Source organism: Protopterus annectens, chromosome 4.part0 (assembly GCF_019279795.1).
Source record: "Protopterus annectens isolate FY-2018-M chromosome 4.part0, PAN1.0, whole genome shotgun sequence".
Lineage (NCBI taxonomy): Eukaryota > Metazoa > Chordata > Ceratodontiformes > Protopteridae > Protopterus > Protopterus annectens.
In genome coordinates, this window is record NC_056733.1 from 566,892,403 (window position 1) to 566,905,160 (window position 12,758).

At 40.9% G+C, this 12,758-nt stretch overlaps 1 protein-coding gene across 1 annotated transcript in view; it reads left to right on the top strand.

Annotated features, from left to right (window-relative positions):
* Window positions 1–311: 311 nt before the first annotated feature.
* The window catches only part of LOC122799443 (glycolipid transfer protein), a 631,864-nt gene continuing 619,417 nt past the window's right edge, over window positions 312–12,758 (top strand). Inside the window, exon 1 of the mRNA XM_044068502.1 lies at window positions 312–567. Coding sequence (XP_043924437.1) covers window positions 465–567 — 103 coding nt within the window. The 5' untranslated portion in view covers window positions 312–464. The remainder of the gene's footprint in view (window positions 568–12,758) is intronic.

Sequence of the window (12,758 nt, forward strand, 5' to 3'; positions counted from 1 at the left end):
TTTTTAAAATGATTAGCAAATAAAAGTTATTTTTTCCATTAAAATGATTTGACAAAAATCGAAACATTCTGTACTGTACATAAAGAAAATAGAAAAGATGCATAAATTGAATTCGAGTCCTAGGAAAGAGTTACAACTACACTTGCATTATAAATAAGTACATTAGAGCGCCTAAGAGTGGGCGTAGCTTAATGCAAACTTTGCATGCGATTGGTTTGATGACTGTCACCTCTATTCCTTCATTGGTAATGCTGTTTGTCGTTCCGCCTCTCTGGGAGGCTGGTCTTCCCGAGGTAGCACTAGATAGAAGGACGTAGCTCCTGTTACTGGGGTAGTGAACGAATGGTTTGGAGCTGAGAAACACTTCCGCATCTTACTGCCAAGGTGTCGGACTGACAGTATCCGGCGGTTTAAGTCAGAACACTTTCTTAGTAGTTTAAGTCGACTTTGTAAAAACTACATAGATGGCTTTGCTTCTTGACCACCAGTTTAAGCAGTTATCTGCGGATAAGGCGATCGATACACAAGCCTTTCTTGAAACTGTGTCACACTTGCCACCCTTTTTCGGTAAGTTTTGACATCAGTTTGTGCCAGATAGGGCAACCACCTGCTTGACCAAGAAGAAGACCGGTATTTCATCTTAAGTGCTTTATTTCTTTATTTACTGAACTTTTACTGCTTGTTAGCATAGTCTGCTTTCTGACCTTCAACTGTAATATTGCTCTTCTTTGTGCTTAAGCCCTTCCTGTACTTAGAAATGCATGGATTATTTTATGTTGACACAGAAAGCAGTGCCTTTGGGAAAAGTGCATGACTGCTGGTATCCGAAACAAAGAGGTAATGGGAGTGAGTGAAAAGACTATTTTGTATCAGTTTCCCGAAACTAGTCCTTAATTTTCGGGAGAGGACTGGGCAAATCTGCATTAATGACTCACTTTCACTGTGTTGATTTTCACCGTGCTGTGGTCGATGTAAAGCTGTCCTGACGTTTCATCATTTTGGTAATTTCCATTTTGCATTTTAGGCAGAACTCGATGGTTATTAAACTTTTCAGCGCTTATTTTGTTGTTGCGTTTATCATAATGTTAGGGTAATATAAATTATGTTTAATCCCCCCCCCCCCCCAAGTAACTTGATACTGTGACACAGCGAAGGTAGAATATAAAGCATTTGAAATTCTGGAACTAATGGTATTACTTTTGCTAATAGAGTGAAAACAAGTACTTGTAGAGTGTTCCTCGATTATACTCTTGTTTACAAAACATGCCTTTTACTTAATGTAATTGTAAGCATCTTTCCTTTTTCAAACCATCTTTCAGGACACTAAGCATTGGTTATTGTGATCATAAATACTGATAGGATTACCACCTGTCCCACTTTGCGAGGGACAATCCCTCTTTGGGCAGTTGTGTCCTGCAAAATATTGTGAGAAAATGGCAAATGTCCTGAGATTTTAGGACAAAAGTATTTTCTATATTGTATGTAATAGTTGCATAAAACAGTTATTCTGTATTTGAAACACCTACATAGGTTCATAGGTTCATAGGTTCATACTAGGCTATCTGCCCAAGGGCATTTATAAGCCTAGCCCATAGTTATGTGGCTTTCGCCACCCCTTTAGTTTGAATAAAAACTATGCCTATCATTTTGCTGTGCCTCTGTCAAGCAGTGACACTGAAGTAATCCCTGGGGTATATCTGCAATCTCCCATCCATTGGTCAAGATTCCTCTTGAACAAGGCCAGAGAGGTGCTCTGCCTCACATGTACCGGGATTTTGTTCCACAGCATAGGGAGTCTCTGGGTGATGAATCTGTCCCTCCAGCACATTCTATTTATAACCGTGTCAAGGTTTAAGTCTCCCGCCCTTGTGGTTCTGAGGGATCTAGATTTTTTTGAGGTGAAGCATATTCATCAAATCTGGGTTTGACATGGCCTTATATGTCAGGCACAGGTCACCTCTGAGCAAGCGGTATGAGACTGAATAGAGCTGGAGTTCTTTCAGTCGGGCAGCATGAGACATATTTTTGAGACCCTTTATCCTTTTGGTGAGGAACTTTTGGGGCCTTTCAAGCTGCAGCAGGTGTCTGGTCAGGTACATTCGAACGGGCATTGTACTCAATCATAGGTCTAATGAGTGATGAGTACAGGGGACGATGACCTCCCTTGATCTAGATGTGAATCCCTTCATGATCAGGTGGGCGATATAGAAGGTTTTCCTAACTACTTTAGCAACATGAGTGTCAAGCGAAGGCTACTGTCAACCTGGGTCCCCAGATCCCTGATGACTTTTCTGTGCTCAGTGGATTGCCATCTATATGGTAGCTAGGGGTAACCTTGTTTTTCGAAGGGTATGACTATGCATTTTTGGCGTTTAACTTCAGGCCATGGCTCTGGCACCAGTTATTCGTTTCTGTGAGGCCCTTCTGGAGGATATCTGTGTCAGATGTGTTTTCGACTATGGCCCAGTTTGCAGTCATCTGCAAACTTTGTCAGCCATAACCCTCCTGTGTTTGCTTGTACTTCAGAAAAGTAGATGCCGAACAAGAGTGGACCCAGGACTGAGCCCTGTGGGACACCACTTGTGACAGGCTTTGAGTCTGACATGGCTCCAGCAACTCTGACCCTGTGGGTTCTGTCACTTAGCCAGTTTGCAACCCATCTTGTGATGTATGGGTTTACATTCAAGCTGATGAGTTTTTCGATGATACCTGAGTGGGGTATTGTGTCGAAGGCCTTTGCCAGGTCAAGGTAGGCTGTATGGACTGCCTTTCCCTCATCAATGGCCTTGGTGACAGTCTCGAAAAAGTCAACCAAGTTTAAGAGGCAGGATCTGCCTTTGACAAAGCCAAACTGGGTTGGATCCAAAGTCTGCAAGTTCCCTATGTCTTTATTTATGAGTTCCATTATGATCCTCTCCATGGCTTTGCAGATGAGGCTTGTCAAGCTAATGGGGCGGTAATTTCCACGAAACAGAATAAGGAACAAAAATGCTACAAGAATAAACTTTTATTCAGGCAAACAACTAAGATCTGTCCTTTGTACTGGCCGTGGGTATGTTTTGCCCTGCAAAATCTGATGTTTGTAGCACAAATGTCCCACTTTGGCCATTTGGAAAGGTGGCAACCCTATCTACTGAACTGTACTGCACATGAACTAATGTTACTCTTAGTGCTGACTGCTGAATATCAGATCCCTGTACAATATCATTGTGACGTTCAAATTACTGATAAGTTAGCAACAATTCCACTGACCTTCCAAAACTAAAGTACTTACACTTACTACTTACCACCCAGAAAAATTGAAGTTGAAAGCAAAGGTAAGACACTGCCACCTTAAAAAATCTCCATATATAAATCTCTGTATCTCAGATGCAAATCATAAATCTTGAATCTATGTTTTTAGAATACTAATTTAAAACACAACCAAACCACTTCAGAAGGTAAAAAACTACAGGGTATTAACGTGGAAGCATTCGCATCAAAATTATTGAACCGCACAGGTATACTCTTTATTACTGGAATCTGGTTAAAATTAAAAAAGAAGAATGTGAAGAACTTCTTAACCAGGTTCTAAGGAAGCTGGTAGCTTATTCAACCTCTGTCTCTGTGAGTGACACCTCTGTAAAGCAGTTGCACTAGAAAACACTCGGCAGTAATTGAGGTTGTCCTTTTCCCTACTGTTGTGTGATTCTAGATTAAACTTTGGGTTTTGCCTCTGCATGGAAGGTGCGGGGAGGGAGTTGCTTCCTTGCAAATAGATCATTCTTTCATTGCTGAAAGTAGTTTTCAGTGATATAATGATTGACAGTAATGGTGCATACAAATATTGCCTCTGTGAATCCCCATGCATCAGGTTATAATTTTATATGAGTGGGACTGTTGTGTAAAACGAAAGGGAGGTATTATAGTTCTAATTACATGAGCAAACTGCTTACTAGATAGAGTAGGAGAAATCCCAGTTCTCATCAAGTCATGTAGGGGCTGGAAGATGAAAATTATATAAGTGACTCTCCAGAAATACTCCGTCCTTCTATTTGCTTACATGAAGTTCTTCTTATGGTAACTTATAATATGCACTTCCAAAGTCCATCTCAGAATACTAGAAGATGTACTGAGCAGTGTTTATAGAAAATGGCATGTCAGAATGCAGCTTATGCCCTGCACTGATGTGATGAGTTGTGCCATTGTGCTGTCTAAAAATTCATAGCCATTGACAAAGGGCCAAATCTTGTTACCTTGAAATTGCATGAGTATGACTAGCTCCGCTTGGTAGCTGAAACAATTAGTCCGCAGAATACCTGTCTCCTAGTACAGGTAATAAGTCTACATGCAGGGATTCAAACCCACCTCCAAATATGCACACACAAACATATTGCTGTCCCAGTGCTCTCTCACATGCATACAGAGGATCACACACTCATACACTCCATTCACACACACTCTGCCACTTGCCTTCATTGGCATTCTGTGCAGGAACCTGTCCTCACTTGGAGGAGATTGCCATAATTAAACTGCACAGGTGTGCATGGCAAGTTTGCCACACACTTGGATTTGAATCCTTGCCTTGTCCAGGGTTTGTGTAGTGCAGGCATCAATGAATTTCATACTTCACAAGCCTTGTAACTGGTTAATGTGAGAGGAACTTGTTCTCCTTAGAATCTGCCCAGAGGCTACCACATTTTGACATGGTGCTATGTACCTCACTACTTAAAAGTGCGCAGCTACGCTCATTGGCAACAGTGTTCAAGGGGGGGGGGGGTCTTTGAATCAGAAAAGGCTTGTAAATGTATTCATGATGGCTTGTGCTCTTCCTGGCATTATTTGCAAATCAGTTATGAATGCCAGCAACTGACCAAACTATGAAACAAGATGTTATTATATTAGGAGATATTAACACAGCTTGGCCAAAATTGCTACCCTTTCAACATTTTAACATTTCCACAAAAGAAAGCAGTGTGGGAAGAGATCTGATTCTGTCAAAATTATTTTAAGGGCCTGAAAAGGCAAAAGGCATTTGTTAAATATTTGAAAGAGTAGTACAGTAGGTCCAACAATTGTACTGATTCAGAACCAGAAAGTTCTTCTGTTGGTTTCTAGACTTTAGACACTTGGTATTGTTAAGAGAGTTGATGCAGCCTTGCAGAAAAGGTTGATGTAAATTATTGAGAAATGCAATCTGTGTCTAGCTAGTGTCTTGTCTAAGACTTGAATGGGCACATAATGTAGAGAATAATAGTAAATCTACATTGATAAAAGATGAGCTGGGAGTGGTGTCCTGCAAAGTTATGTTCTAGAATCCATAGGTTTTTAATGTCTTTGCAAGGTGATACTGCAAAGGACTTGGATGTTTTTTGTTTATTCCTTACTGTTGCCCCTCGGTCAAGCATAGTCTACCCCCCTCCGTTCCACAGTGCGATGCAGACTGCTTGTAATTTGGTTACAGTGTGCAGTTGTGACAAGTCGCATTCAAGGGTAGTCGGAAATCTTTGATTTGTGTACCAACGGTTTGTACTGCTGCTTTCCCTTTAACAAAAAGTGCCTTTTTCCTGCAGTGTGTGTGTGTGTGTGTGTGTGTCTGCGTATATAAATGTACATGCGAAATGCATACACCAACATATTCATATTAGAACTTGAAATAAATAGCAATATATGCATCCAAAGTGAGAAATGGATCAGTTATGCAGTTATTTTTATTTATTTGTCTTGTTTATTTGAGAGCAGTTCAATTCATTAAAGGAACAGTTCCATTTTCTTGTTAGGTGGGTAAGAGGGATAACCATTTGACTCTCTTTTCTGTAAGTACCAAGATTAAGGACGATTAATACAAGAAAAATGCAGTTTACATAACTGGCATAAATAATGTGCCGTTACCGATCTACATGATGATATAAGTTGCAGATTTAATGGCAGAAAGATTTATCATTTTCCCTACAAAGGGGGATATTCAATAATTTACTTTTTTTACTGGCTTGTGTGTTCCTTTTTTGTTCTTTTATATGTTTTGATGATTTGTATCCTCAAAAGTTGATTTGTCTACTTTGATTTACTTGCTGTATGCATGGTTATATCCTTGTCCATGGTTAGATGAATAGAAAGATGTGTGTAATGTGTTTGATTTGAAGTGCAAGGTAATACAGCGAGGTTAAAAAAATATAGGAAAAGACTACATCATGAGAAGTGAGATAGTAACAGCAACAAACATGGGGGGTGTTGTGATGTAGTAAATGGTCTTTAGCCAGATGCAGAATTTGAGAAGACAGTAGAGAAAGCTTGGGATTGAATTCTGATATATGTAGGGAGATATTTAATATAGACACAGGAAAATTATTCTTCCTGTGTACTTACAGCTCATAAAAGTGTATTGTATTGTATTGTTCACAGTTCTGTTGACACATCTTTGCAAAGTCATTGACAGGTAGTGTTTCAATTTCTTCAAGGTAAAATGTGAAAACAAACTTAAGTAATTTTAGTTATCATAGAATAAAGAGACAGGGATCATATCTGTTGTGTGCTGACATTGCAACGTCTAGGATTTTAAGTCTGAAAAACTAGAGGCAGAGAGCAGTGTTACAAGTGTAGCATGTAATTTCATTACCAGAGGGTTCATGGCAGTTCTGAGATGGAGTTTCCTAAAGTAAATGTGTACATTAGCTTTTGGTATCTGCAAAGTAACAAGATATTTTCAGTAGGTTGTTTGTTTCATTTAGATCAGTTTTAGAAGGAACTTTACTCCCATGTTATCCTAGTTAAAGCAGTTGGAAGACAGAGCCTGGTTAAAGTACCGATAATGCTGATGCATTGTTTTTCTTTTCTTTTCTCAATGAATTCTTCTGGTCTGGGCAAGGTTTCTATTCAGTTGCTATTATCCTTAATATTCTGCAGTAAGATTTTCAGAATGGAACAGCTTGATAACAGCAGACTCCTTATGTTTGATTTAGTGTGAGTAGGCTAACTATTGATTGCTGGTTGTGAGTAACTACCCAAAGAAAAGTATGGTAATAGAAAAGAGGAAGAGAGTGGACTTTCTGTGATGAAAACAATAGTGTTTGCTGACTTATGTATTACTGTTGATTATGTAAAGTGCTGGCAGTGCTGACTCTGCTTGGCCTGTATTTGGCTCTGCCTTTGAGCCATCCTGGTGGTTCACTTCTCCGTCATAACTTTGGTAATGCTAGCATACTGATATGGAGCTTGGTGTTAAGAATACGTGTTGTCATTTCAAAATTTTAATTTTTTCAGTGATATTTTCATTGAAGTTAGTAGTACAAATGTTATTGAGTTGAGTCTGTGCCAGTTTCCTATTGTGCCATGCTAGGAACATTTCATGCATCACTTTTAGGCTCAGATGTTAGGGCATTAGTGCCATTTGGATGGTGGAATGAGACCATCAGATAAACTGGTTCAGCCAGTGAGCTTTTTGCCAAATGTATGCATATTAAATTAGTCCTTGGTAGAATGCAGAACTGTGATACCCAGGTTATAATGAAAGCAGTCCTACCAAAATAGTGCTTTTATGCACTCATGGCGTCTAGTTAAAATATCATTGAATCTCATCCCAGTGTATACAATTTGATTTCTGGGAGATGTGGAACAGGAGTTTGTTTTGAGTTAAGTGATTTTCATTTTTTGAAAACTATCTTTTCCATTTTGATAATGCCATAAGAAGAGGCTCACTTTTTTATTTTTAGATTATTTTAAACAGGTTAATGGTAGACTAAATCAAAAATGTAACCCTTCGTTAGCACTACATTTTTTGTAAACAAGATTATACAGATATATTTTCCGTGAACTTTGGTAACCAAATACCATGGTAATGCCTGTTCTTAAAGTAAAAAAAAAAGTCAGAATACTTTTTCAGTATTCAGAATGGAGTGCAATAACCAAACTGAGGTCTTTGATTAATCCATAACATCTTTTGCAAATGCACGTATTGCATGGCATGGATTTGGAGTCCTCTTGCATACCGCCGTGAGGTTCGCATAACACAGCAGTGTAAATTGCATATGAATATAATGCAAACAAACTGGTTGTCAGAGCAGATAGCTGTGCTCTGCTATGAAAATTGATGTTCAGATGGTAGAAGCTCCCAGTTGAGCATATCTGCAGTTCACTTAATGAGGGATATGGTAGTGGCTACTCAATAGGCCATTGCTGCAGTCAGTTTCCTCCTGCTTCACTGACAAAATTCAGCAGGCAATTGAGCTTGTTTAACTGCCTGGAAGAGGGCTAAACCACCCCTGGCTAGGCATTCCCATTCTTCTCTCTTACCACAGTTGTAGCTGTAAGTGGGCGTGGGATGGCAGTGAATGATTTAGTTGGTTGGAATATTCTTGACCCAAAGTATGAAGACAGCTTGTCATATTTATGACCTGAAGCAGGGTGACACAGTGGGAAGAGTGACATAATATAATTTTAACTTAGCATGACTGCTGGGTCAAATGTCTGGGCTACCTTCTGCAGCAGCCAACACAACTGGGTTTTCAGTGTGCCAGTGGTGAAAGACTAAGGGACAGAATAGTCTTCACACACAGAGTGTCGGTGCAAAGCTACATTCCTACATGCACAGTAGAAGAAGCCTAGAAATGTGCCCAATGACTGATAACTAAGCTACAACCCACATGTATGTTCAAGGTTTGCAGAAGCCTGGAAACGTGCTTGCAACTTCCCATCTGAACATCCGTGCATTACCCTACAGTGTGCTAGTGCCACGACTTGTAGACATGCACTATGCACAGGTGCTGTTTCATACAGTAACCCACCTGCTGTGTCTTTGTGCCTGTTGGATGAAATACTGCAGTTAATGTCTGAAAAAAAGTTTAAAATTACAGTCTGAAAAACAGAATCCCTGCTAGTTACTTACTGTACTGTTCAGTGCACTCCTGTGTAGCCTTTACTTTTGTATAGTGCTGGAATTCTTCAGGGTGGTGGCATTGCAGGTCATTATCCTGGTACCTGGTTAGCTTACCAGTGCTGAGGTTGTAAGTAATCTTAGTCCATATCTTGGGCAGGTCAAACAAAGTATTTTATTTGTGCAATGGACCTCATAGTATTTTATTTGTGCAATGGACCTCATAGTATCCCATCAACAACTCCCTGTACTGGCTATGTAGGAGAAAGATTTTGATTTTTTTGACCAAGCAGGTGTTATCTGTGGGGCATTGGCACTGACAGCTGTTGCCATGAATATTATGCAAAGCAAGATGTTTGCTTGTGAGTCATGCTGTAAATGAACTCTGAATTATGAGCAACACAGCCTAATGCTGTCCTGAAGAGTGTACATGTGCAGGCAGCATACATGAATCTTCAAGCATGGCATATTGACAGTGGGAACCTATCTGGATGTTATGTTGCCCATGCAATTCACAGACATACCTGTAACCTAACCTCATTTGAATATGTACTGTGCAGAATGTTGTATACTTGTCTTAAGGGGGTGTGCAACCATTTCATATGCTAAACAGCACAACGGAAAAAAGATTGGCAGCAGCATCAGTACAGCAGTTTTGAAATAAGTGTCTTCTAGTAGAGTCATGTAAATTAAAGAAGTCACAACCCCTGAGGCGGTACAGTGCTTTGCAGTACTGTGTTAATAGGTCCTTTTCAGGTGTGTTGTACATTAGCCCTTTCTTTGGAACAAGTTATGGGTACATAGTGCAATCTGTGCTATGGTTACTTATATGTAGTCCGTATATACATCATATATGGCTGTATGTACTCTGCAGCTGTGTAAAGGCAGTCCCTTTCAGCACTCAGTTCTCCTCTGTGACCTAAACAGACATACTGTGTGCATGCGTTGTGGGGAATATCTGTAGATGGCCTCCCCATATGTAACCCCAATATCATAACCCATTAGCCCACTGTCACCAGTGACCCCATAATGAAACCTACTCTTCCTCTATTTATTTCTGTAAAATTCTGTGTGGCAGCCACCCTACCCATATATGTCTGTCCTTGCCACTGCTTTGGGTATCATTGGGGTACCCTAATGTCCATGGCAAATTAGTAGCATCTAGTGAGTTCTGTTTCTATCTAAACCAGTAATGTTGAGCATATATTTGGCAGTCCACTGTTCATCATCAGGCCCTCTGCTGAACTGCGACAGGCAGTTGGAGGCCATGGGTGATGTCTGCTGAGAGGGAATAGTCTCCAGCCACTGTGGGACCACACCTGAGAGACATTGATGAGTAACATCAGTACTGCTCATGAGAACAAATGCACAACACTGCAGTTTTGAAGGCATGTAACTGATGTGATCTGGTAGGCCTACAAGATGACATGCAGTGTAACAGCAAAAAGGTCAGCCACTGGTGGGAGGGGGGGAGTGCATCCTTAAGTGCAAGCCTAGCCAACCAGGAGCTCACAGTTTCCTTGTATGGAAATGAAAGCATGCTTGGAAGAGTGGGCAACCCTCGCATGTCTTGGGGAGAAGCGACAGGTTGCAATATTACTTGAGTGTGTATTCAACTCCAGTGCACATACAGGGTGTAGGTACACAGGAATGGCAGCAGAACTACAGGTCTATTCTATATATGTATATATTTTGTACCACTGTTTATGCGCACAGAAAAGAGCCTCACATGTAGCATGCATATGCATGCTCTTTCTTGCCTTATATATTCATGTGCTGGTCCACTACTGTGGTGATACATGTACATGATGGGTCAGGACAAGAACCTGACTTCAGTTTGGTCAGCAGTGTCTGATGATAATGAAACACAAATCAAATCATAGTCAGTCTCCTGGCACTGTAGTACTGTCTGTCTCCCTCCTGAGTGGTTCTGCAGCCATTGCTTAAGGTGTATGCCCCCCCCCCCCGCAGACACACACACACCTGACTACAGGCTGTGCTGTGTAGCTGAGTGCTCGCGTTCCCTGTCGGGGGGAGGGGTCATGTGTAATAGAGAGCACCAATGCTGTTCCCCTTGGGTAGTAGCAGTAAGTATGCTCACAGGGATTCCTAATTCCATCACATGTCACAGCTAGCCCCTGCTAAGCAGGTGGTCGTAGGACTAGATCAGCAGGTTTAGGGCTATCATGTGGGCACATTCACCTGCTATTCATGCTGAAGTGTAGGTATTTGATGCGTTTTCTGTGAAGGAGTCACCCAGCACTGCCAATGTCATATTGGGGCCATGGAGTCCAGGAATGATACTATGCTAGGTCTTAAGACTATGGTACATGTTATTGCCATGTCTGGCTCTGTGCAGAGGTTACCAGGTGTCACTATCACTGCCCTGTCCAGCAGTGTAACCCACAGTCAGGTGCAGTTATGTACATGAAGTGGTCCTGTTGGGAGGCCATCATGAGGTACGCAGTCTGCTCCTGCAGGTCTTGTAGTACATCACTCCCTCACCCCACTGTGGGCAGATGCAGTTGCTAGCCAACAGGACCAGTGCACCTGACAAGCAGATTCCATACAGATGCTGTTTCTGCCTAAGAACATTGGATCAGTATGATTGTGGGTCAATAACCTGCTTCCATTAATACTGTTCACTTCCCAAACTGAGCAGGGCTGTGTATGGTAATTCTGCTTTAAATTTCCATCTACCCATCTTTTCAAGACTACCTGAAAAGGTAGTTAAAGTAGTACCTTGTTTGACCTGTAGTGGTAACTGATTCTGTAGACTTGGAATTTATTGACTTAAGAACCTATTCTTCCAGTGGGGTCTATATTACATGATCGAAAATTCAGATGTTCGAACATGTAATGATCGACCCCAGTTAAGCAAAACGGCAGAATGTCGAACACGTAAATGGGAATCTCCATAAGGGGAGATTTCCGTTTACTACAATGTAGTGTGGTCTCGGAGTTGGTATATTTAAGTAGTGGGGGTGCAGGGTGGCCCCCCCCCTGCATAAAGCAGTTTAATGGTTTGTTTGGGTTTTAATTTTTTTCTATCCATTTGACATTTTGCTGGTTTGCTCTATTGGGGTCGATCATTACGTGTTCGAACATCTGAATTTTCGATCACGTAATATAGACCCTTTCCAGTGAGTCGTGTCTTTATTCATGTAGGTTTAGACCAGTAGTGTGAGTGTTTGAAGAGCCACTTGTTTTACGAAAGAACTAAAGTCAAATGGGAGCTGGATTTCAGTGACTTGAAAAGCGAGAGATTGGTTATTTTGGAACAGACTATAGGCTACTGAGTATAAGGAAAGCTGTGCTAATCCATCAGGATAATTGAAGGATTTAAGGCCTCTTGGGTAGAAGTCTTTGGAGTCTCTTTCCATTTGAGCGGTGTGCTTGGATTTAAACATACCAAACAGAGCAATGTATTTAATGATTGGTCTGATAAGGGAAGAGCACAGTGATAGGATGATTTCTTTGGTTCTTGGAAATAATTTTTCTGCTGGATACTACTGCACTGCACTTTTTTGTGACTGTTTTGGTAGTTTTGCTGCATCGCTTAAATACATCCAGTGCTTGCTGGAGCTGTTAAGCATCAGCGGATGAGCACATAACAGTGCCCTCTGTGCAGTCAGCCGTCTTGGTCAATCACACTTATGGGATATTGGATTCGATGTCTGCAAAATAAATAATGAACAGAAGAGGACATATCACTGATAACTGTGGTAACCTACTAGTTACAACTTTTCACTCCTAGGAATATACTAGGCAAGTGATCATGGGGGCCATAAGGTATCTAGCTATATATACCTTTAAACAAACGTAAACGTTTTGCTACCCTTTCCAATCAGTTAAGAGTGCTTGCCTTCCAAATCAAGCAGGATTGTTGTGTCTGCCCAGCCAATCACAC